Below are 22,525 nucleotides of genomic sequence, written 5' to 3' on the forward strand. Positions count from 1 at the left end.
GTCACTGAGGCAAAATAAAGGTCCTTAACCATTATGGTTGTGCTTTCTCCCAGTGCAGCTGATAGCTACATGAAGAAAAGTTGAAAAACTTTATTTGAAAGCAGAACTGCTGATTTTGTGATGCTGAACCAAGGTTATTAATATATATTTTTTTCCCTGAAATAATTGAACAATAAAATAAGAAATATATTTTGTGCTGGTAAAGGCATGGACTGTCCAATTATATGAACACTATTTTTGTTTAACTGCAGTGGAGCTGTTTTTTTAACATTTAATAGAGAACTACAACTATTACTACAACTAATAATTTTCCTGATAGTTTTATTTTATTACTGTTGTTATTATTGTTATCTTTGCTCTTTATTATTATATGGTCTTATTCTTCCATACATTTTGGCAACTACTTCAGTGTACCTTCAGCTACAGAAAACATTCAAATAAAGTGCACAGCTTTTTAGGGACATTCCTGCTTTTTCATTTGTATAATTTTCCAGAAGATAGTGACACTTTGTTCAACCAATAGTCCAAACCCCAAAGTTATTAAAAAAAATTACAAAGGCAATGGCAACTGCTTCCAAATGAAAAGCCTGAAACATTATTATTAGTATTTTTATATAAAATGACTTCCATGATTATCAAATGGATTGCCATTAATCATATAATCTATTAGTGTGCAGTATAATAGGTACAGGATGCTAAAACCACAGTAGTTTATTACAAAAGTCCTGCAACTTTTTGTTAAAACTGTTACAGTAGAGACAAGCGTTGATTCACCTGTAGATAGTCAGGTTTTATTTGCTTGATTTCTACCAGTCGAGATTGGGCAAGAGATTTGCTCTGAGGCAGGCTGTCCAGAGGAGACTGGGACTGAGGGAGGCCTGGTAATGAGAAGACAGATGGCTAGGTCAGTGATAGACCAAGGGTCAGACAAACAAGGGAGCAGGGTGTGGGCTGACAGGTTATCCTTAATACAGAGTGATAAATCCAAGCAGGGACAGGGACAGGTGAACAAGATTCTGTGGTGTGAGACAATCTGGCACTGAAGGAAGAGTGACTGGGGTTTATAAAGCTGGGGAGAGTCCAGTGAGACACAAATGAAACTAATTAAGGGAATAATGGTATAAATGGTCAAAGTGCCAACAACAAGGGAGAGACCAATGGAATGGACATTTGACAAAGAACAAGCCTAGAGCAGGAAGTGATTTATTTGTCCCTATTCCCTGGATCTCCTGAGGATAGGGACAAATAAAGTACATCTTATTTTATCTTTTCTGCTTGTTTCATCATTGATATTTTATATACATTATTCAAAATGGTAAAGACATATTAAATTCATCCATCCATCTTCGATACCCGCTTTTTCCTGAAAGCCAGGGTCACGGGGATCTGCTGGAGCCTATCCCAGCTCTCTCTCGGGTGAAAGGCAGGGGTACACCCTGGACAGGTCACCAGTCCATCACAGAGACATATTAAATGGATTGATTAAATTTCACTGTATGATTGTCAGGAATTAGTGATGACAGGGACCCAAATGCAGGCAAACTCAGGTAACTGAGGAGCAATGTTCTTTAATTAAATAAACAAGAAAACAGTCAAGGGAAACACACTAGGGATCAGCACGCAATATGTGATGATAGAGAAAAAGTCGAGCAAGCACGTGATAAACACTCTGAAGAAAGTGTATGCAAGGGCAGAGTCCAAATAACAAGTCTATGTCAGAAAACACTTCAACAATAATCCAAGAACAAAACATGAGACACGACCAGGTGACACAACAGAATGGACCAACAAACTGAAAGCAAAGGAGCTCAGGCTTAAATACACAACACATTGACTCACTCATTCACATGGATGACAAGAGTAAAACTAGAAATACAAGGACACACCAAGGTTCAGGAACCATTTCAAAATAAAAGACACAAGGCAGGAAATGAACATGGATCATGATTATATAGGATTAAACATGTCTTAAATGTCTTACATTTATGTTGGCAAACATATAGAAACCCTGACATCAGAACAGAAATGACAAACAGCAATGTTTTTGTTCTGGGCATATCACTCACTCACTATTTTTGCAAAGCAGGGTTTAGGAAGTTGGGGAAATGACATAACTCAGCAATTAAATTTAGAAGCTACTTTGACACCAGAGGTTTGTTACACAAGCAGACATCATTTCTATCAAATCTGACATGTGTTGCTCCTGAGCTGATGCATCAATATGTGTTGTTTATAACACAGTGTAGCCTTCTACACATGGGTTATATACAGCATTATAAACTATTAGATAGACTGAGGCCCAATGCCTTGTGGAAGTAAAGTGCTGGGTGTGGAATGTGACCAGTCAATCTTCGCCTACACCACAAGACCCAGTTTCCTGTGAATGGCACCCTGCCCGTGTCGGTTTAATCCCTGTTTTGTGGCCACAGGAGACCTGAGGCTTATTGGTTAAGGCGCTAGAAATAATGCGGTAGATTAGTTGTGATTCCCATGTCAGTTGAGATGAGGAAGAGGCTGGACGAAAGTACACACATTCCTTTCCCGACCAGCCTTCGTGAGGAAACGCCCACACCCACAAACAGTTATCTGGCCAACGTTTGAAGGACCATCCAGTCCCCCCCCCCCCCCCCCCCCTTCAGTATAATCGCGCTTGCATGAATGTGTTTGCAAGGAGTTTGCACTTGTGAACTCAGCACTTTTAGACTTTGCAGAAATCTCAGAGAAATATATTTGTTTTCCCGGAAACGCAGAAAAGTACCAAAATAATGGCAGCCCTGAATCGTTTCACGGCATCGTGCTGGAAGAATCTTCAATGTAACCGGCTAAATAAGCAGCGGTTTGTTTTACGCGCTTTACAAAAGTCAGCATCCAATGAAACTTATGACATATCTGCGTCTGGAGAAGACCACAACACGGTCACATCCGCGTATTCTGGCGAAAAACCTAGAATGAAGACCCTGAAGGAGATGCCTGGACCCAGCGCCCTGTCGAATTTGATCGAGTTTTTCTGCAGAGACGGGTTCAGCAGAATTCATGAAATTCAGGTAATAGTGTCAAGTTGTGCACTTTCAGGTATATTAGCGACTTTTGTTTGACAAATTAAATAAGCTGATTTCTTTTGTTTATCACCAAAGATGACCAGCGTGTTCTCGGCGTCAGACCACCTGTGCATTAAATGGCACGGGCTGTTGCGTAAAAGCGCACCAAGAGTTGTGTCGCTGATATGAGCTTTGTAAAAGTCTTCAAGTGACATAAAACAGTAAAACATTTTCTCCATTATAACTGTATGTATATATGTAACTGATAATTTATATATATTGTTCTTATCATAAGATTAAACTTTCAAAGCCAGAAAGTGGGAACAGAGGTCAGATCTAGGCGCCAATAAGCAAGATTGCTGTGATTTTTATTTCCAATAAAAATACCGACCAGTGTTATTACCTACCCTGTGCAGTAGTCTGATGATCACTGAGTCTGTCTTGTGTTGCAAATATTTCTATACGTATAAAATTAATTTTTTGTCGTTTCTTAAACATTTCGCAACGTCCCCATCATTTTACACACAGACATAGTTACACTCATAGTCACACACACACACACACACACACACACACACACACACACACGCACACACACCCCTTATCTATTCCCCGCTTAGTCCCAGGGTCACAGGGATCTGCTGGAGTGTATCCCAATTCTCTTGGGTGAAAGGCAGGTCACCAGTCCATCACAGATTAATAAATAAATAAACATTCCAGAATCAGAAAATTACTGTTTCTGACAATGACGGATATCTGTCTGTAAATGTAGATGTCTGTTCCTCTGGCATGGATGACATACAACTGCTTTGCTGGAAAGTGTTCAGTTAAAATAGAGTCTCCATTAGTGTGTGATAGCTGTTCACTTTTTATTATACTTTCTTCCATACAGCCAGAAACATGCTTCAATATGTCCAGTAGAGGAGATTGTTGCTGTCATATTTTGATTTACGTGGCCACTTATTGATCATTTTGTATTTTTGGCTAAAAACTCAAGAGCTGTGAAACATTTTTGATAGGACTGTTCCTTTGAGTCAGTAAGATATGAAACTATCACCTCATTAGCGCCGCCATGTGGCCAAATCTGTTGCATTGATTATCAGTAACAGGACTCCTCATGAGTGTTGTAGTCAACATGTAGAAGCACGTGGCTAGTCAGAATAATATTTCATTTTGGTTAATAATTTACAAACCACAAGACACAAACAAATCACATATTTAAAGTATTTTTTGCTTTTGTCAATAATCCTGGAACCCACAGCTGTAGGTGAATGGTTTTTTTTTTACATTTTTATTTTAGTAATGTTATGTCAGGGGCAGCATGGTGGATTAGTGGTTTACACTGTTGCACAGCAAAAAGGTTTCTGCTTTGAAACCCAGCAGGGACCTTTCTGTGTGGATTTTGGATGTGTGGGTTTTCTCCAGGTTCTCCGGTTTGCTGGAATGTTTTGGCTGGAATGTTTGCTGGATATTCTCATTTGTGAAAACCATTAAAGGCAAATGAATTAAGAACAGTTTCTCTTGTCATTACTGGTTTTTAGATGGAGCACAGCAAGAAGTATGGAAAAATTTTCAAGTCCCGTTTTGGGCCTCAGCTGGTGGTCTCAATTGCAGACCGTGACCTAGTGGCTCAGGTGCTGAGGGCTGAGAGCACGGCTCCCCAGAGAGGAAACATGGATTCCTGGAAGGAGTACAGAGACTTAAGGGGTCGTTCCACAGGACTTATCTCAGCGTAAGTTCCCTTTCACCTTTATCTTTGGTCTGGACAAAAACTGACTTGGGATTTGACGTGAAAATCAATTTAGATCCCATGTATTTCGATGGGCACAACATAGAACTTGGTGCTTGGGCTACATTTCCATGTCTGTAAAAGTCTTGCATCAAAATAACACAGTGCATTGGAATGCCATCAATTCACCTTGTCTCATGCTTTCTGTTTTCCAGTGAAGGGGAGGATTGGCTGAAGATGCGGAGTGTGCTCAGGCAGCTCGTCATGCGTCCTCGTGATGTAGCAGTCTTCTCTGACGATGTGAACAAAGTGGTAGATGACCTGATAAAAAGAATTTGTAATCTGCGAGCCCAGGAGGTTGATGGAACAACTGTCCAAAATATGAATGACCTCTTCTTCAAATATGCCATGGAAGGTTAGTGAGGGAACTGAAACTTGGGCAGGAAGGATTTTAAGGATTTTATCTGACCCAAATAAAACAGATGGTCACACATAAACGCACCAATATTGGATAAAATAATGAATATGAAACCATTTTCAGCAACAAATTATTAAAACTCTGTCTGATTCTTTCATGCCTTTGTCTTGACAGGCATGGCAACTATTTTGTACGAGTGCCGACTAGGTTGTTTGGAAAATGAGATTCCCAAGAATACCCAAGACTACATCAGTGCATTGCACCTGATGTTCAGCTCCTTCAAGATGACCATGTACGCCGGCGCTATCCCCAAGTGGCTCCGACCTCTCATCCCCAAACCTTGGGAAGAATTCTGTCACTCCTGGGATGGCCTCTTCAAATTCAGTAAGCAGTTTATAGCTTGTAATTGTTGATTATCAAAGTCACATTAATAGTTTTTAGCATATTTATAGGCTTTTTTTATTATATTTGTATCATGTCTGCCTGTGGTCATTAGAGTATACTCATACTGAAAGATTATTTCAGACATTTAGTACTGTACTTCCAAAAAGGTTGATAGAGTCTTCACATATTCTTCAATGTTAATCTACAATATAGGAAATAATGGAAACAACGACAAAACAGTGGATGAGCAAAATTTTCAAACTTTCGTCTTGTATAGTGTAAAAGACCTAAAGGATCTTAAGTATTTGCAAACTTTTGATAAATAGTCTATTATCAATAGAAGGGAATGTTGAATAGCATGTACTGCTCTATTGCTGTTCCATGGGACTGTGGGTTTAGGAGGTCCTTTTACTGCTTTTTTGAGTTTCCATTCACCCCATCTTTGTCTCTTTTCTCTATTTGATTCTAGGTCTTATTCATGTTGATAAGAGGTTCTCTGACATTAAGGAGCAGCTGGAGCGGGGAGAAGAGGTGAAGGGGGGCCTGCTTACTCATTTACTCATTACCAAGGAGATGAGCATAGAGGAAATCTATGCCAACGTAACGGAGATGCTGCTGGCGGGGGTTGACACGGTGTGTGTTTATGCAGAAGCGTTAAAATGTATGTGCAGAGATGGAACTGATGAGTGTGGATGTGCAGTGAAGGTGGATTTATGGGCTTTACAGTAGTATCCCACTGAAACACTTGCTCTTGCTTAGATTTAGTTTCTTTACATTTGTCTATCTGTTAGAACCATACACTGCGACATTTGTCTTTTTTTCCTTTCTGAACCACTTGTTTTGAGTGGTCAGAGTATGTCTGATAAGAAAGGGAAATTAAAAGATGGGTGGGAAATGGTAAAGGGGTGTGGGCCATTGTGAAAGTAGAGAAACAGCGAAGGAGCACACTATTTTCTTCAGGAATGGAGAGTGACGAGACATTAAACACAAAGTGTTCAGGTGGTGAAAGCTGAGAGGTAACTGGTGGCAGGGTGTAGGCAGTAATGTAATGCTGTCATAATACACGGCACCACTGTATACATGTAATCAATTTACAGTTATGTAGGATTGGATAAGGATTATGAGGGAGAATAAAAAAGCAGTGAAACGCTGAACGTCTGCTCAGCACCTGGACTTATAACCCTCTCTCTTTTCTGTCGTCTCCCAACACATGCACAACTTTACATTATAATGAAACCTCTGGCAAAACATCAAAAATCACATTTACAAGAGATTTCATGGAACAGCTTAAGAACAATATACTATATATTCTAAGATGAATCTCTCCAACATTTTTTTAAATATTCCTTTTTATTTTTGTAGACATCCTTCACCCTTACGTGGGCTACCTACCTGTTAGCACGGCACCCTCACATACAGCAGCAAATCTTTACAGAGGTGACGAATACTCTGGGACCTGGAGTGATTGCCTCAGCTGATGATATCTCTCATCTGCCTCTCATCAGAGCTCTGGTCAAAGAGACTCTCAGGTGCATTTTGTTAATCGATACTCTTACAGCTTTTTTTTCCTTTCCTTTATGGCTCTTTTTAGCTGTTGATGTGTCACATATTCTGTCACTAGCTTGCAGTGTTAGAAGCAACTCAATAATAGTTTAGGCTTAGATTTGAACTTTGTGAGTACAGTAACACATAGTGTTGTAGAATAACAGTCTTTGTGCACACCTGTGTGGGAGCAGGCTTTTTCCAGTTCTTCCAGGCAATGGACGTGTTACCCAGGATGACTTGCTGGTGGGTGGATACCTCATACCCAAAGGGGTAAGAGTCAAAGAGAGAATATAGATACAAGTCTTTCAAAGTTTGTATGTTCTTAAGAAAGGCATGACAGTGAGAGTCAGTCAAAAACTTTACAAAATGTGACATGAGTTGGTAGTACTCTTGGTCTCTCTCATGCAGTTTCATGTACTAGCCCACATATTTTCATTATGCAACTGACAGTTTTCTCACCTAATAGACTCAGTTGGCCCTGTGCCACTACTCCACATCTATGGATGAAGAGAACTTCACTGATGCTTCAGCTTTCCGTCCTGACCGCTGGTTACGGAAAGATTACTCAGATCACGTCGACAACTTTGGCTCGATTCCTTTTGGCTACGGCATCAGGAGCTGCATTGGCAGGAGAATAGCAGAATTAGAGATGCATCTGTCTCTCACAAGGGTAGGGCACTGACTCTTGGTGTTGCATTCAAACATTGAACACATCCATAAATATATGTACTTACTATCGCTGAATGAAGTTTTTTTTATTGTGTCACACATACAACTTTTTACAAGTCTAGAAGACACTATAAATTCACATAATCCAGATCCAGAATGTGGTTTATACATTTACAAATAGAAAAAATGAAGAAAAAATAATGAAAACCACATGAACAACTTTCATATTCAGATCTTCATGATTTTTTGTATACAAAACAGATAACAGAAGAATAAGAGTGAATACCAGTTACATAGTCTATTTTGTGTCTCTTTTCAGTTACCATGCTCGAAAGCCTAAACATTCAGTTAACACAAAATTAGAAATCGGACTGTCATCCCATATCACACAGCTCAGTGTCCACCAGTGCTAATAAAGATATTTAGCTTCTAGTCAAACACTCTTGTAAATGTGGTAATAGACACTGTGTCACTAATATAATGAGTTATACACTGATTGACATCTCTGCTTTTGCTCCTTATGCAGCTCATTCAGAGATTCCACATTGTTTCTCCTCTCACTACTGATGTCAAAGCCAAAACCCATGGCCTGCTCTGCCCTGGTGCTCCCGTCAACCTGCAGTTCATCGACAGGGAAAACTATACTTAGATTCCTTACCATGAGGTCTACTGTACTGTGTGTTTTTGAAACAGTGATTCATTATTAGCGTTTTTTCCAAATACACTACCTTTATACATCCATCCATCCATCCATCCATCTTCTATACCCGCTTTTCCTGGTTCAGGGTCACAAGGATCTGCTGGAGCTTATCCCAGCTCTCTCTCGGGTGGAAGGCAGGGGTACACCCTGGACAGGTCACCAGTCTGTCGCAGGGCCACATATAGACACACAAAGACAGACAACCTCACACACTCACACCTACGGGCAATTTTAGAGTCACCAATCAACCTAACATGCATGTTTTTTGGACTGTGGGAGGAAACCGGAGTACCCGGAGTAAACCCACACAAGCACAGGGAGAACATGCAAACTCAACACAGAAAGGCGAACCAACGACCTTCTTGCTGTGAGGCAACAGTGCTAACCACTCAGCCACCATGCTGCCCCCTTTATATATCCACCAATGTTAAATTTTAAATATCAAAGTGAGACTGAGCTTTTAGATTGGGAAGAAATGTGTCTCACTGTTTCCTCTTTGTTAGTGAGGAGGTCACAAACATAGTACTGGAGCAATAATGTACAGACAAAAGCTGTTTTGTATATATATTATTTGTACTAAGTAAAACCATTGCTTGTTTATTCATTTCACTCAAAATAGTGATGGACAAATGAACGATAATCTGTATACTCAAACATCATTCTTTTAACCTGCATGTTTGTAATGATGTGTGCACACGTACACAGCTCACTCTGCTGAAGGAGGTATTTTAACAGAACAGCAGGCTAATTACATGGTGATTTTACTGAGAGGGAGAATATGTTGCTCCATGTATCATCATTGATCATCAGTGGTCATTCAATTATTTCATTAAATTTGAAAAACAAAAAAGCAGCTCAGAAGTGTGTGGTTTGTATGCATAAAAACAACTTTTCCTAATTTCATAGTAAAGTGTGAAATTTATCTCTGTCTTTCTTCATTTTGGTTTTTGACTTTTCTTCAGTCTGTGTCTGTCCATGATCATTTCAAAATTTTGGTATTTGCATTATACTGCATCCAAAGTACAGCATTACAAAGCATCAGTGCAAAACATTTATAAATGCCAAGCCATGACCGAAAACAAGAGATAAGTAAATAAAATAAATCTGTAGTTTTTGAGAGTGAAGTTCCTGACTTGACGTGGGATATTTGAATTCATTTTGACAGCAACACAATGTCCCTGCTAACACCATGAATCTCTTTAAAACACTTTGAGGCTTCTTAACACATCATGCAGTCCCACATCTGACTGATAGATAGTTACTGATAACGTCTCCCTTTAGAAAAAGATGTATTTACATTCACACTCACCCATAATTCTACTTATAATAAATCTCATTAAACTCATTGATCTCAGTAGTATATATACCTAGCTATGAGTGGTACTGACATGTGGGGGCAGTATAGTGTAGCTCAAGCTGTCGCGATATTTTGCCACTGAGATAAGCGGAAGTAAATAGTCGCCATGGCATGTTAGGTAGTGCAGGGGATAAAGTAGTAAGTTAAGTGCAGCCACTCGAAGTTTAAAGGACAAAACTCAATTATAACCTTCAGTGTTTATTAGTTGGACGGTGAGAAAGAGTAGGTCCGCTGTCGAAGCCTTTGCCCTTTTAAATATATTATCGTTGTTCAGGAATCGTGCACATTTGGGGCCTGGAAAGACGTATGCTAAGCTAAGCTAGCCAGCGTTGACGCGTTGAGCTAAAGTAAGCTAACTAGTTGTTAACGCCGCCGCCGAGCTAAAGGCTCGTTTCACCAGCACCTCAGTAAAGTCAGTGCAGCTCACGCTAACTCTGGCCGTGGTGGAGGGGAAAGTTCGGCGGGACCTAAAATGATCATTGAAAACCTCGATGCCTTGAAAACATGGCTGTCTGAAACCTTGGAGCCCATGTAAGTACCGTTAGCTGTTAGCTGTTAGCCACGCAGCTTGCTCAACTCACAGCCAATGTTGGCACCAACTCAGAGCGCACCCGGGTCAAAATGTCATTTATTCCCCACATTCGTCATATTCTTCATTTGTACTTTTATAAGAAATTTGTCCACGCGTTTAAATGTGATTAATTTCCATGTTGGTGTTTATTTCCAATCAACTTCAGCTGTGATGCAGACCCTTCTGCCCTGGCCAAGTATGTTGTTGCTCTGGTGAAGAAAGATAAAAGTGAGAAGGAACTTAAAGCTCTGTGCATAGACCAGTTGGATGTATTTCTTCAGAAAGGTAGGCCACTCTAGGACCAATACTAATGTTCATGCCATCTCTCTCAGAAGTATGCAGCTGGAGCGATTTATTTGTTCATTTCTCTTTCTCTCTTTTGCAAATGTTATTTAATGCTATCATTATCATTGTATATTTATTTACACAATTATTTACTTATTTCTTTGTGCTGTTTCCTTACACCTGAACGCATGTGCTGCTGTCTGGAGCTGGAAGTAATGGAAATGTGTATATATATATTTGTTGTGAAAAACCAAATACAATTGTATTCTTTTTGTTTAAGTTAAAAAAGAAAAGAAAAGTATGCAAATTCATCATTGGTTTGTGTGGCTTATAGATTTGCTTATATTCCCTATGCGTAAATAGGTTAAGCCCCTAAAGCCATTTACAAATGTTTACCACCTTTCTGATGGCTTTTTCTGAATCCACAAAGACTCTTCTGACCATCTGCAGGGAAAAAAATGCATTGTGCATAATAAAACACATTTTAACTAATTCCCAAGTTAAAAATATATTTTAGCTGCCTCAGAGGTTGTTATGAGATAATTTGAGGATTCAGAAAATATAACCAGGACAGTGTAATTGTTTTTAAACAACCTTATGTGTTTTTCAATCATTGACATCTAGTTGTTGAATGGAATGGAAAACCTTCCTTTGCACTTAATGGCTATCCTTGGTTTATACTATTACCTTCCTTCAGACACCCAGCCGTTTGTGGACAAGCTGTTTGAAGCCGTTAACAACAAAAGCTACCTCCCACAGCCAGAGCAACTATCTTCTCTGGGCAAAACTGAGAAGGATGAACAGAAGAAAGATGAGGTAATCTTCTTTGAATGACTGTCTGACTGTCTTATGATGCTGCTGTTTAGAATATAATATGACAATATAACAACAATATTGTGAACTTCTGTCTTGTGTCTGCCTTAGTCAATAATATATGAATAATTAGTTTTTGTTTTTTTTTTTTAAATACAGGCAAATCGAGAAGAAGAACGAGAAAAGAAGTTTTCTCGTCGAGTAAATCACAGCCCTCCACCGTCGAGCTCTCGTTACAGTAGAGATAGCAGGTGTGTGCATCTGCCTGGTTTCGTCTGTTCAACACATTCTTCTTCTGCTTGTGCTTATGTTTCACTAATGAAATTTTTGTTTTCCCAAATTTTAGGAGGGGAGATGACCGGAAGAGAGACGATCGTTCTAGGAAGAGGGAATATGAACGCAACCCACCAAGGAGGGACTCGTACCGCGATCGCTACAATCGTAGGAGAGGCCGCAGTCGCAGTTACAGTCGTAGCCGCAGCCGGAGTTGGAGCAAGGACCGCATCCGAGACCGTGACCGAGAGAGGGACCGGGATAGAGAGAGGGACAGAGATAGGGATAGAGATCGTACCAGAAGCCGGTCCCACAGCAGAACTCGATCTAGAAGTAGGAGTAGAGGTAAGAACCTGCTTGATGGGCCTAAAATGATCTAGGGCTGTCAGCGCAGACCATAAGCAGGATCAGTTTTTGCCTGTTTGAACCATTTTTTTCTGTGGAAAGGGCAGTTAATTGCTAATTGTTAATTGCTCTTGTTTCTAAATTCTATGTAATTTTATGATTGTTTATAATGACATAGAAGCCACTGAAAAAGACACATCCTAATAGTGACAGTTGACCAGACGTAGACAACACAGAAAATGACAATTTTAGAGATTGTATACACTGCTGTTATACATAGCTATTCTTGTCTATGCACAGAACGAGATTCTGGGAAGTTGAAGTATGATCATGATCGAGTGGAGCGGTCAGAGAGTGGTGAGGGATACAACCCTGCAGCCCTGGTCTCCACCGCAGCCACTACACATTTCCCTGTACCAACACTGAGCAGCACCATTACAGTCATCGCCCCCACACATCATCACAGCAACACCACCACTGAGAGCTGGTCAGACTTCCGCCCTGAGCACCCTGTGGATCGTGGTCCTTTTAATAGGGGACCACACCCTCAGAGGAAGCGATGCCGTGATTATGATGGTAAGAAAAGTTTTTTTTTTTTTTTTTTTTTTTTTTATAGAGGAGTAGGTTGGCTTTTTTTTTTTTTTTGTTCTTCTTCTTCTTTTCCTTTCGGTTGCTCCCTTCAGGGGTCGCCACAGCGAATCATCTGCCTCCATTCAACCCTATCCTCTGTATCATTCTCATCCACACCAACTATCCTCATGTCCACCTTCACTACATCCAAGAACCTCCTCTTTGGTCTTCCTCTAGGCCTCCTTCCTGGCGGCTCTAACCTCAGCATCCTTTTACCAATGTATTCACTGTCCCTCCTCTGAACATGTCCAAACCATCTCAATCTGGCTTCCTTGGCTTTTTCTCCAAAACATCTAACATGAGCTGTCCCTCTGATGTACTTGTTTTGTTTTGTTTTGTTCTTGTTATTATGTGTATTTAATATTCTACATGTGGCTGCTGTCTTTCCCAGAAAAGGGCTTCTGCATGAGAGGGGACATGTGTCCTTTCGACCATGGAAATGATCCAGTAGTCGTGGAGGATGTCAATTTGCCCAGTATGTTGCCCTTCCAACCTCCACCTATCCCAGGTGTGGAACCACCACCGCCCCCAGGCCTCCCACCACCACCACCTCTCATGAACCCCCCACCTGTGAACCTGCGACCCCCTGTGCCTCCACCAGGCGCTCTGCCACCCAGTCTTCCACCTGTTGCAGGTAGGAATTAGACATTTTTTTCCCTAAAGTCCATGGCAGTATTAATAACATTGATAAACAGGATTTAAATTTTATCTTATCAAAATGTAATAAACGTGTAGAATCTTCAGATTTAAGTTGCTAGGCAACAGCTTGGTCCAAGCCTGCATCCTGTTCAGCTGTTGCTATAAACTAAACCCAGTGTTTGTATACAGCAAACTACAGTGTTTGTAGACACTAGACTGTTTGAGAGGCTGACTTAAAGAGTATCTTGTAGACGGCAAGAAAGGGTACTAAGTACCACACAGGTAAGCTTTACAAAATTGGTTATGATTTGTATGTATACATTTGTACTTTTTTTTTTTTTTCTGTCTCTCTCTCTGGTAAAGGACCCCCTCCTCCTCTTCCTCCACTGCAACCGTCAGGCATGGATGCGCCTCCTAATTCCATCACCAGCTCTGTTCCCACCATTGTCACATCTGGGATGCGCTCCTCAATTCCCCCAGCCTCAGCAACACTTTTCACTTCTGGTAATGTCTATGTGGCTTTTGAAGGAATTTAATTTAGTTTTTGTAAGTCAGTTTTACTTTACATTCAAATCATATTTTCTTTGTCGACCAGACAATTATGAGACGGATGTGTACAATCCTGAGGCTCCCAGCATCACCAATACCTCCAGGCCGATGTATCGCCACCGGGTCAATGCCCAGAGACCCAACCTAATTGGCCTCACAATGGGGGAGGTGGACCAGCCACAGAGAGGTACTGTTCATATGCCCTGAACAATTGAAGCTCTGATTAGGTTGTCTTTAAAATGCTCATTCTGTCCTATCAGTAACTTGCTTTATGACTGTTATGTAAATTTTAAAACCAGTATTCAAAGGAGAATCTGAAATAAACAAAATTGAGGCTTAAATGTCTATCTTATCTTTCCAAAGAGGTCACCTTCACAACAGTGTTCTGCAGGCAGACAACAAAGGGCATAGTGAGATTTATTTAGTATTATTGGGATGGATAAAATTCATAGAAAGAAAATCTGCACAAAGTTCTTAAAAAGGGAAAAGGTTCATTAACAGTACATTTGTCATTACAGTACTTTGACAAAAGTGGTAGCCTGCAGTTGCATCACAACATCGCAACATTGTCTCAAAACTGACTCTGTGTTTGTTCTTTCACCAGACAAGATTCCTAACAACAGTATTAGGATTGTTATGGAATCTGATTCGAGGAAGAGACCAGCTCTCCCCCATGATGGAGGTCTTCCATCCAAAAAACCTTGGTTTGACAAGTAGGACACCTTTTTTCTGTTATATATATAAATATATCACATTATACATAATAATTTAGAAAAAGTTACATGCTGCCTCTGTTTCCATCCTTGCTGAGTTTATTAATAATTAATTTTCTCTTCTCAGGCCCAACTTTAATAAGCCCAATCACCAGGGCTACCACAAAAGACCCCCATTCTCTGCTAACACCAAGCTGCTGGTTCGGCAAATTCCTCCGGAGCTCAACAACATCAGCAAACTCAATGAACATTTCAGCAAGTTCGGCACCATCGTCAATCTGCAGGTCAGCCCCTACATGGTACTGTAGATATGAAAGTCACAGCTTTGATGATTGTAGAATTGTAATATATGTAGTTATTGCCTTGTACAGTGATGCTGTACAATTGGTATTTAACCGTAAACACTGTGTACTTGTGATAAAGTTGTTTTAACTTTATTAGTGAGTTTGACACATAAGGAAATGTTAATCAGTGATCTCTGTTGATTACATTTAAAACTCAGTGTATAAGGCCAGGCATGCCATTTAAATGCTGAAGAGAATCTCTCAAAATAAATTCATTATAGAGGTGTTTCTGTGTCAATATGATACTCAGTTACAGCTCATGTAAATAGTCCAGTGTTAATAGGATTTGCAGCCTGTGCACCACTGTTAAGTGTCTTTTCCACTAGCACTACTTGGCTGTAATCGACTCGACTTTTTTTTTGGTTTGTTTGTTTTCCATGAGGGCATAGTACCTGGTAACAGGTACCTTTTTTTAGTACCTGCTCGGCTGAGGTTGTAAGTGAGCTGAGCTGATAATTAAAATGTGACGTCAACAGATTGCGGGCCACCGGGAGGGGTGTCATTGGAAGAGTCATGAGCGGCACATCCGATTGCATCCAACGAGAATCAAAAACCCGATATTTAAAAAAAAAAAAAAGAAAACGACTTTTGTTTTTTAATTATTGTCTTTAGAGAAGCAAATGGCTAACGCTACTTGCAAAACAACTCCGTGATCCTACGAGGAGGTGAGGACGTTTCTGTGTCGTGCAGTACTCAGAATGAAAAACGACCTAAAGAGTCGAGTTGAGTAGAATAGAGCTGAGTAGTGCTAAAACTGTGTAACAGTGGCAAAGTACTATTTTTTTATGTCTCTTTAGGTGGCATATCACAATGATCCAGAGGGGGCACTGATCCAGTTTGCCTCTCCAGATGAGGCCAAGCGGGCTATGCAAAGCACAGAGGCTGTTCTTAACAACCGCTTCATCAAGGTGCACTGGTTTCGAGATGATGGAAGTGATGGACAAGGGCAGGGCCTGTCTCATTCGCAGCAGCCTCAGCCACAGCCAGCCATGGTAACAACTCATGTTAAAACTTTCTTTCATAACATATATTGTTTGGTAATGTTTTTTCTTAACACACACAAAAAAAATGTTTTGGGCCTAACTCAGATCAAAATTTTCAGTAATTGTAAATATTTTGAAATGAGATGCACTTAAGCGAACTAGTTGATTGTAGTGAATTTTGACTCTCAAAACATTTTGTTGTTCTTTGGTTTATCTTACCTGTGCAAGTGGATAACTGAACAAATATAAATAATGCCATATAATATAGTTGTGGGGCAGCACCAGTACAGATTCAGTGACTTTATTAAAACTGCACAGAATACAAGATAATGGTTTTGATGTTAGTTCCTGAGACGTAAAATGCTTCTTTCAAGGCTCACTGTTGTATAGTAGCAGTATCAGCATAAACAGAGCATTATTCAGTACACTCACAACTTTGTTGCTGTGTGAAACCCAACACCCTTCTCAAGGGTGTTTTTGATCATTTATAGAACCGGGCATAGTGCACCTCAGCATTGTTCTCTTTTGCCCTTCATATTTTGTTACTTGGAAAGCCCTGTTGCATTAATACCAGTTCTACTCCCACTTACAGAATAGAGAACTATTTTCACAAAGTGTTTAAATATTGTTTACACATGAATTCCAAAGGCTGAGCCAGAGGCAGCTGCAATTCATTGTGAATGTAACCTGGCTTTGCTGCCTTGCACCACCCGATCAAGCAGATTCAAACAGATTCAAAAAGTTCCCAGCTACACTAAAGTTAAGTAGCACTCAGAGACAGACATGCATAGAAGTACTTATTTCAGCTTATAACAGCAGAAATCATCTGTCCAGTCAGAGCTAAGTATGTAAATTACTCAACACAACACGGTCAAGAGCCACAGATTCAGGCCGCATACAGCCAAATATTTTGAGTCTGTACATGTCAATGTGCTGTAACTCATTCTAGAAGGTATAGGAAGTTGGCAAACAAAGTAGCTGAAAGACTAAACATCAAAACTGTTTAACAATGTCAAAATGTGCTTCATTATTTCTGGCATAATGTGTTTAATGTGTCCTACCATGCAGCAGCCCTCAGCAACTTCTCTGAAACAGTCAGTCAAAGATCGCCTTGGACCCCTTCTCCACGCAGACTCTGAGCTATCCCAAGATTCCAGCATAGCCTCTCAGGTATGTGTGTGTCATGTGTTGTGGGGTGAGCTTTTTGTCAAAATCTGCAAGCGGTGTGTATAAACATTACATACCCCTGCCCCCATTCTTGTTGCAGAATCCTTCGAAACTATCAGTGAAGGACCGTTTAGGTTTCTCTGCCAAACCAGCAGCCCCTGTTGAAAAAGTAGGTGGCTGTTCGTAATTTTGGAAGTAGGTCTTTCTCTTTCAAATTGCAAGTGTTGTATGCTATCACTTTTCTACCCTTTTCAGGTCTTTTCAACATCCACGGGCCTTACAAAGACTGTATACAATCCTGCTGCTTTGAAGACTGCTCAGAAAACATCAGAGGAAGCCCTAAAGAAGAAGCAGGTGAGTGGGGGGTGGGAGGGTGGGACAGAGTGGAGAAACAAAAAGTGAGGCCACAACAGGATGATGAAGCAAGCAACCTGGATTGTCATACAAAGAACAGAAGGCAGTACCTAATAATTTCCCATAACTCCTTTCACAGGAAGCCCTAAGATTACAACAGGATGTGAGGAAGAAGAAGCAGGAAATCCTGGAGAAGCACATTGAAACACAGAAGGTAAAATAATTGTAAAGTTGTGACATACTTCTCCATTTAAATATCACTGTTACAGGTCTGCCTTCAGATTGTGCAGCCTTTATATATAAAGTTAAATGTCAGTACATGATGTAAAGAAAACTTGTGAAATAGCTTGGAGCAAAGTTACCTATATTTTCACCATAATTTTAAATCTTGAATCATACTGGTTCATATAAAAACTTGATATTCTTTCTGCTTGTCTTCTGCAGCTCCTGATATCTAAACTTGAGAAGAACAAAACAATGAAAGCAGAAGATAAAGCCAAGATCATGGAAACTTTGGGCACATTAACCAAGAACATCACCAAACTGCAAGAAGAGATAAAGGGCACTTCATGCAGCAACAACCTGCCAACCATCACTAAGAGCAAGAACCAGGTACTGCTATCCATACAAGGCAAACCCTTAATAATAAATACCTAATGTCAGATTATTCTCATTTTGCTTTTTACCTGGCTTTGGATATAAAACTGGTTGTAACTCACTGTTGATATATAAATAGCATTGTCTAGACTTAGTTTTAAAATGCATTTGGATGATTGGATCACAGTGTGGCACATCACTGTTTACACCTTGGAGATAGATGCATCTCCAAGCTGGACACTAGCATACTGATTTCCATTGATGATCAAACAGCCAAACGCACAATTACAATGTCACTCTGTTGCCGGAAAATCGTTGTATTTGTATCGTATGTGTGAATGGTAGAAACCAAGCTTCAACAACTTTTTAAGCTTTTGTGTATAGGCAGTTTTGTCTTTTGAGATCGACAGGACAATACCATTTGTGATGTGACCATTTGTGATGCAACATAAAGGTGGACAAATATTTAAAAAACAAACAGTGGCTTTCACTACTGGTGTGAGAGCTACAACTACAAGTTTGTTGCTATACTGACATTACTAAGCCATTTTATAAGTCTGATCAAAGGGGAGAACTGCAGATCGTGGACGGCTTGGTGGTTGCTTTAGTGCTGTGGAGCTGTGGATGGGTCCTATTTCCCAGTTAGTCCACCTAGCTCACATGCAAAGGACTGTTACAACCGCAAAGTCAGTTAATTACACTGCAGGCTGTAGTGGGTCATCTCTCTTGGTGAGTAGGTCTAATATATGTTAGTTGACATTACCCACACAATCCAAATCCCCATGTTGTAAATATGAACCTTTCTTTAAATTCTCTCATGTCCATTACTGAGGAAGCTACAATGAAAGCAGTACTTTGCAAGCTACGCATTAGATGTTGAAATACACCTAAGCTTCTGTAGGGAGAAATTTAGGTTAACTGAAGTCACTTAAAAGTTCTAGTATCACTACTCACAACCCTGGTAATGCCCCAGTGAGGAGCCTCGTTATCATTGTGCCGGTGATCACTGGCTCTTGAACAAAATGCACTTAAGCGGGGGCACTACTTCTTTACCTAGCAACACACTACAACATGCCCTTCTTTGCTTTTTGACTTTGACTTAGTAGTATGTCAGCATCTGGTTTAGGTAAAGGTTTGTTTTTAACCAGCTTTACTCTGTACTTTTAGATGAATATATGATGAATATGAATATAATGCAGCTGCAGAATTAATTAAAGTAAAATTTAGCTTGATTTGATATTTTTCATATTATCCAGTTCAGTTACTTCTAACTTGCAGTGTCCTCTTTCCTGACGTAACTTAATATTTTCAGGCTCAGAAGGAGCTGCTGGATGCGGAGCTGGACCTGTACAAGAAGACACAGACTGGAGAAGACACTGCTTTGCTGAAGATCAAGTATACCCAGCTGCAAATTGAGGTATTGACTGAAAAGGTTCTTGCACAGCTGCCAATTTTAAATGTGTCTTAAGATTTGAGCTCAGTTTGACTTCTGTCTACCCCTCTTTTTACCCAGGCAGCTAAAAGGGGTATCCTGTCATCTGGACGAGGCCGAGGGATCCATGCTCGTGGCCGTGGTAGTATAAGAGCCCGTGTAAGGGGCTTGCGAGGAAGGGGAAGAGGTGTGCCAGTGCACACAGTTGTGGACCATCGACCACGAGCACTGGAGGTTTCTGGTTTCACCAAAACAGATCATGTAGACTTGCTACCACATTTTGCTGTAAGTCCAAAACTGCATTATTGAGAAAAAGAGATTTGATTTCCACAATTGCAAATAGATAAGGTGTAGGTGGTAGATCAGAGAACTCTGTGAAGAGGCAGTGTTGGCTTACCCATTAAGTTGCATCCATAACATATTTACTATAAATACAGTTGAATTGAACCCCAGAGTCCGTTTGAAGTAGAAATTAAATAGTTTGTGTTGTATATAGTAAGTCCAACAAGTAGTACATTGAAAAGTAACCCACATAATTAGCTCACTCCCTCTCTGGAATTATGTTTTTTTTTTCTCTCCTAAACAATCACAAAAAGTAACTAAAACCACTGACGGGAAAAATCATAAATTGAAAACTGCTAGTTGGATTTAGAAACACACTCAAAATGTCAAACTTTTTGCAGTTATCGAGGGTGGACATGCTTTTGTGCAAATATACATTCATACTGTCAGCTATGACACTAGAACCAGTTGGTAATCTCAGTTCAAATGTAATAATATAATGCAGCTGCAGAATTAAATGCAGCTTGTAGAAATAAGTCACAGAAATATGTCATTCAGGATTTGTTTTGTAAAACCTTATTAGGTACTGGCAATGACAGAACATACAGTTTATCCTTAATAGCACTGGACTGAGTGTTTTTTAAAGTGACCAAAATGTTGTGTTCCCAATTTTGAAGCAATTTGGAGAGATTGAAGATTGTCAGATTGATGAGAACAATCTGTCTGCAGTCATCTCTTACAAGACGAGAGCAGAGGCAGAACAGGTGATGAACAGGTTTTTTTTTTCTGACATTCATGTTGAAATATGTTTTCCACTTTTGCGACTGTGGTGCTGTACTGTGGTGTCTTGGCTGGAGCACAGAGAGCTGTGGTTAAGCCTGTTATTTTCACAATACTGACTCATTTGTTTTCCCCTTCCGCCCTTTGTACTTTTGCGACCTCTAGGCAGCTCTGCATGGATCAAGATTTAATAACAAGATATTATGCCTGGCCTGGCATAAGCCTGTCACAATGCTCAGTACTGCAGCTGCTGATGAGGCAGAACCAGAGGAGGAAGAGGTTTGTAGACATGTCTCACTTTGCAGATATCCATGTATTTGTTCTCTTATAGCAGCTGTAGTAACTAATGAGGACTGTTTAATTTGAGTGTTCTCGGTTATGATGTTGAGACTTGTGGAGAGAATTTAGGTATGATTGGTCCTATTTCTTTCAATACTGACTTTAATTCTAATTTAAAAATCTTCTGGGAAGTATTTTCTGTGGTGGAGCTATTTGTCTATCTTCTCAGAGAAAATGCAGTAAATATTATTATATACCTATTTCTTGTGTTACATTTAAGCAACACAAGAGGGAGCCATTTCATATAACAGTAAGGATTGTGTTCATGTGGATTTTGCATGGCCACCTGTACTTTCATTAAGCAGGTGGCTTGTCTGTGGTATGATACTCTGAAGCTGAGCATTTAGTGCCTCTTGAGACCTTTTAAATACACAGTACAAGTTGAGTGTCTGTGGAGATTCTCAGTTGTCCAGGTGAAGTTATCTAGAGGTTGAGTCATGGCAAGTAGAAGTCCAGTTGCCATGACTCAACCTCTGAGTGCTGATGATGCTCAAAATAAAATGTCTTCCCACTTTAAATTGTCCTTTATTGACTATAGAGAGGACTAATCTGTGTGTGGTTTTTTTTGTCCTGTCAGTACCCAGAAGAGTCGCTGAGTGATGATGCATTGCTGCAGGATGATGATGAGGAGGAAGATGACAATGAGCCTCGCTCCTGGCGCAGATGATCAGTCCCCTGCTTGCACTGGTGTGGAAGACAAGCATGGAAGTCAAGCAACAGTCCAGGAACTTTATATTTCAGTGCTTGTTTATAAAATCATCAAGGCACATTTCACTTTGGCTAGGCCCCCCTCCCCCACCAAAACATGTAATTGGTAGAAGAACCATGTGTGAGTTTGATTACTTTTAAAATGTATAACAGATACAACAATGGTGACTTTTTAAATTGCTCTTAATGTAGAAATAGTTCTGTATTTTTTTTTTTTTTTTTTTTTGTTCACAAACAGTTTGTACATGTGAAAGATGACACATTTGTTTATCTCTGTTTGAGAATACAACACATCTGTTGTTAAATAACTGAATGGCAGACTGTAGCTTTTGCAGAATAGTATTAGGTTGGCTGGTTTCAATGCTTATGTGTAAATATTTTATGTCTAGGTTTAATTGATTTGTATGAAAGCTTGGCTTCTCAGTTCTTGACTTTACTTTGGATTGTACAAAAAATAAAGATTTGAAATGGTCTGAAAACATCCTGCCAAAAACAAACAAAAAAAGTGAAATGGAACAAAAAAAATGCTGTGGCAGGAAAAAAAAGAACACCTAAAAGAGCAGAAAAAGACCATTTCAAGAAACAACAAAAAAACTTCCTCTTCCCCTAAAGAGCAGTATTCCTAAAAAAACAATCTATACTGGATTGTTAAGGTACTTGTGTGACAAATACATTGATGGCTATGCAAAGGTAAGAACATGACATAGTCTGTTACAGATGTATATTTTTGCAGAAATTTAAATTATGAATAAATTATTGCCCAGTCCAACAACTGACCTAAATACAACAATAATATTGGTGTCCTTTTTGTTGCAGGACTGGTGTGCCAGCAGTGTCCAGACACAGCTCTGCCATCTCCAGGAGTCTTCGTTTTAGAATGT

The 22,525-nt window shown here is 39.9% G+C and overlaps 2 protein-coding genes across 2 annotated transcripts; both read left to right on the top strand.

Annotated features, from left to right (window-relative positions):
- The first annotated feature begins 2,641 nt into the window (after positions 1-2,641).
- cyp27c1 (cytochrome P450, family 27, subfamily C, polypeptide 1) lies at positions 2,642-8,632 on the top strand. Its single transcript, XM_026320080.1, has 9 exons — positions 2,642-3,044; positions 4,580-4,770; positions 4,983-5,182; positions 5,360-5,569; positions 6,039-6,202; positions 6,932-7,098; positions 7,306-7,384; positions 7,581-7,784; positions 8,310-8,632. Exons 1-9 carry the CDS (start codon positions 2,766-2,768, stop codon positions 8,430-8,432), a joined length of 1,617 nt encoding a protein of 538 aa, XP_026175865.1. The 5' UTR covers positions 2,642-2,765; the 3' UTR covers positions 8,433-8,632.
- Positions 8,633-9,932: 1,300 nt separating this feature from the next.
- rbm26 (RNA binding motif protein 26) lies at positions 9,933-22,189 on the top strand. Its single transcript, XM_026320230.2, has 22 exons — positions 9,933-10,371; positions 10,578-10,696; positions 11,394-11,512; positions 11,669-11,760; positions 11,856-12,127; positions 12,428-12,703; positions 13,149-13,391; positions 13,760-13,900; positions 13,992-14,132; positions 14,550-14,658; positions 14,786-14,942; positions 15,800-15,994; positions 17,054-17,155; positions 17,253-17,321; positions 17,408-17,506; positions 17,646-17,720; positions 17,951-18,118; positions 19,416-19,520; positions 19,617-19,820; positions 20,495-20,581; positions 20,763-20,876; positions 21,514-22,189. Exons 1-22 carry the CDS (start codon positions 10,313-10,315, stop codon positions 21,601-21,603), a joined length of 3,036 nt encoding a protein of 1,011 aa, XP_026176015.1. The 5' UTR covers positions 9,933-10,312; the 3' UTR covers positions 21,604-22,189.
- The last annotated feature ends 336 nt before the right edge of the window (positions 22,190-22,525 follow it).

Source organism: Mastacembelus armatus, chromosome 3, assembly GCF_900324485.2.
Source record: "Mastacembelus armatus chromosome 3, fMasArm1.2, whole genome shotgun sequence".
Taxonomy (NCBI): domain Eukaryota; kingdom Metazoa; phylum Chordata; class Actinopteri; order Synbranchiformes; family Mastacembelidae; genus Mastacembelus; species Mastacembelus armatus.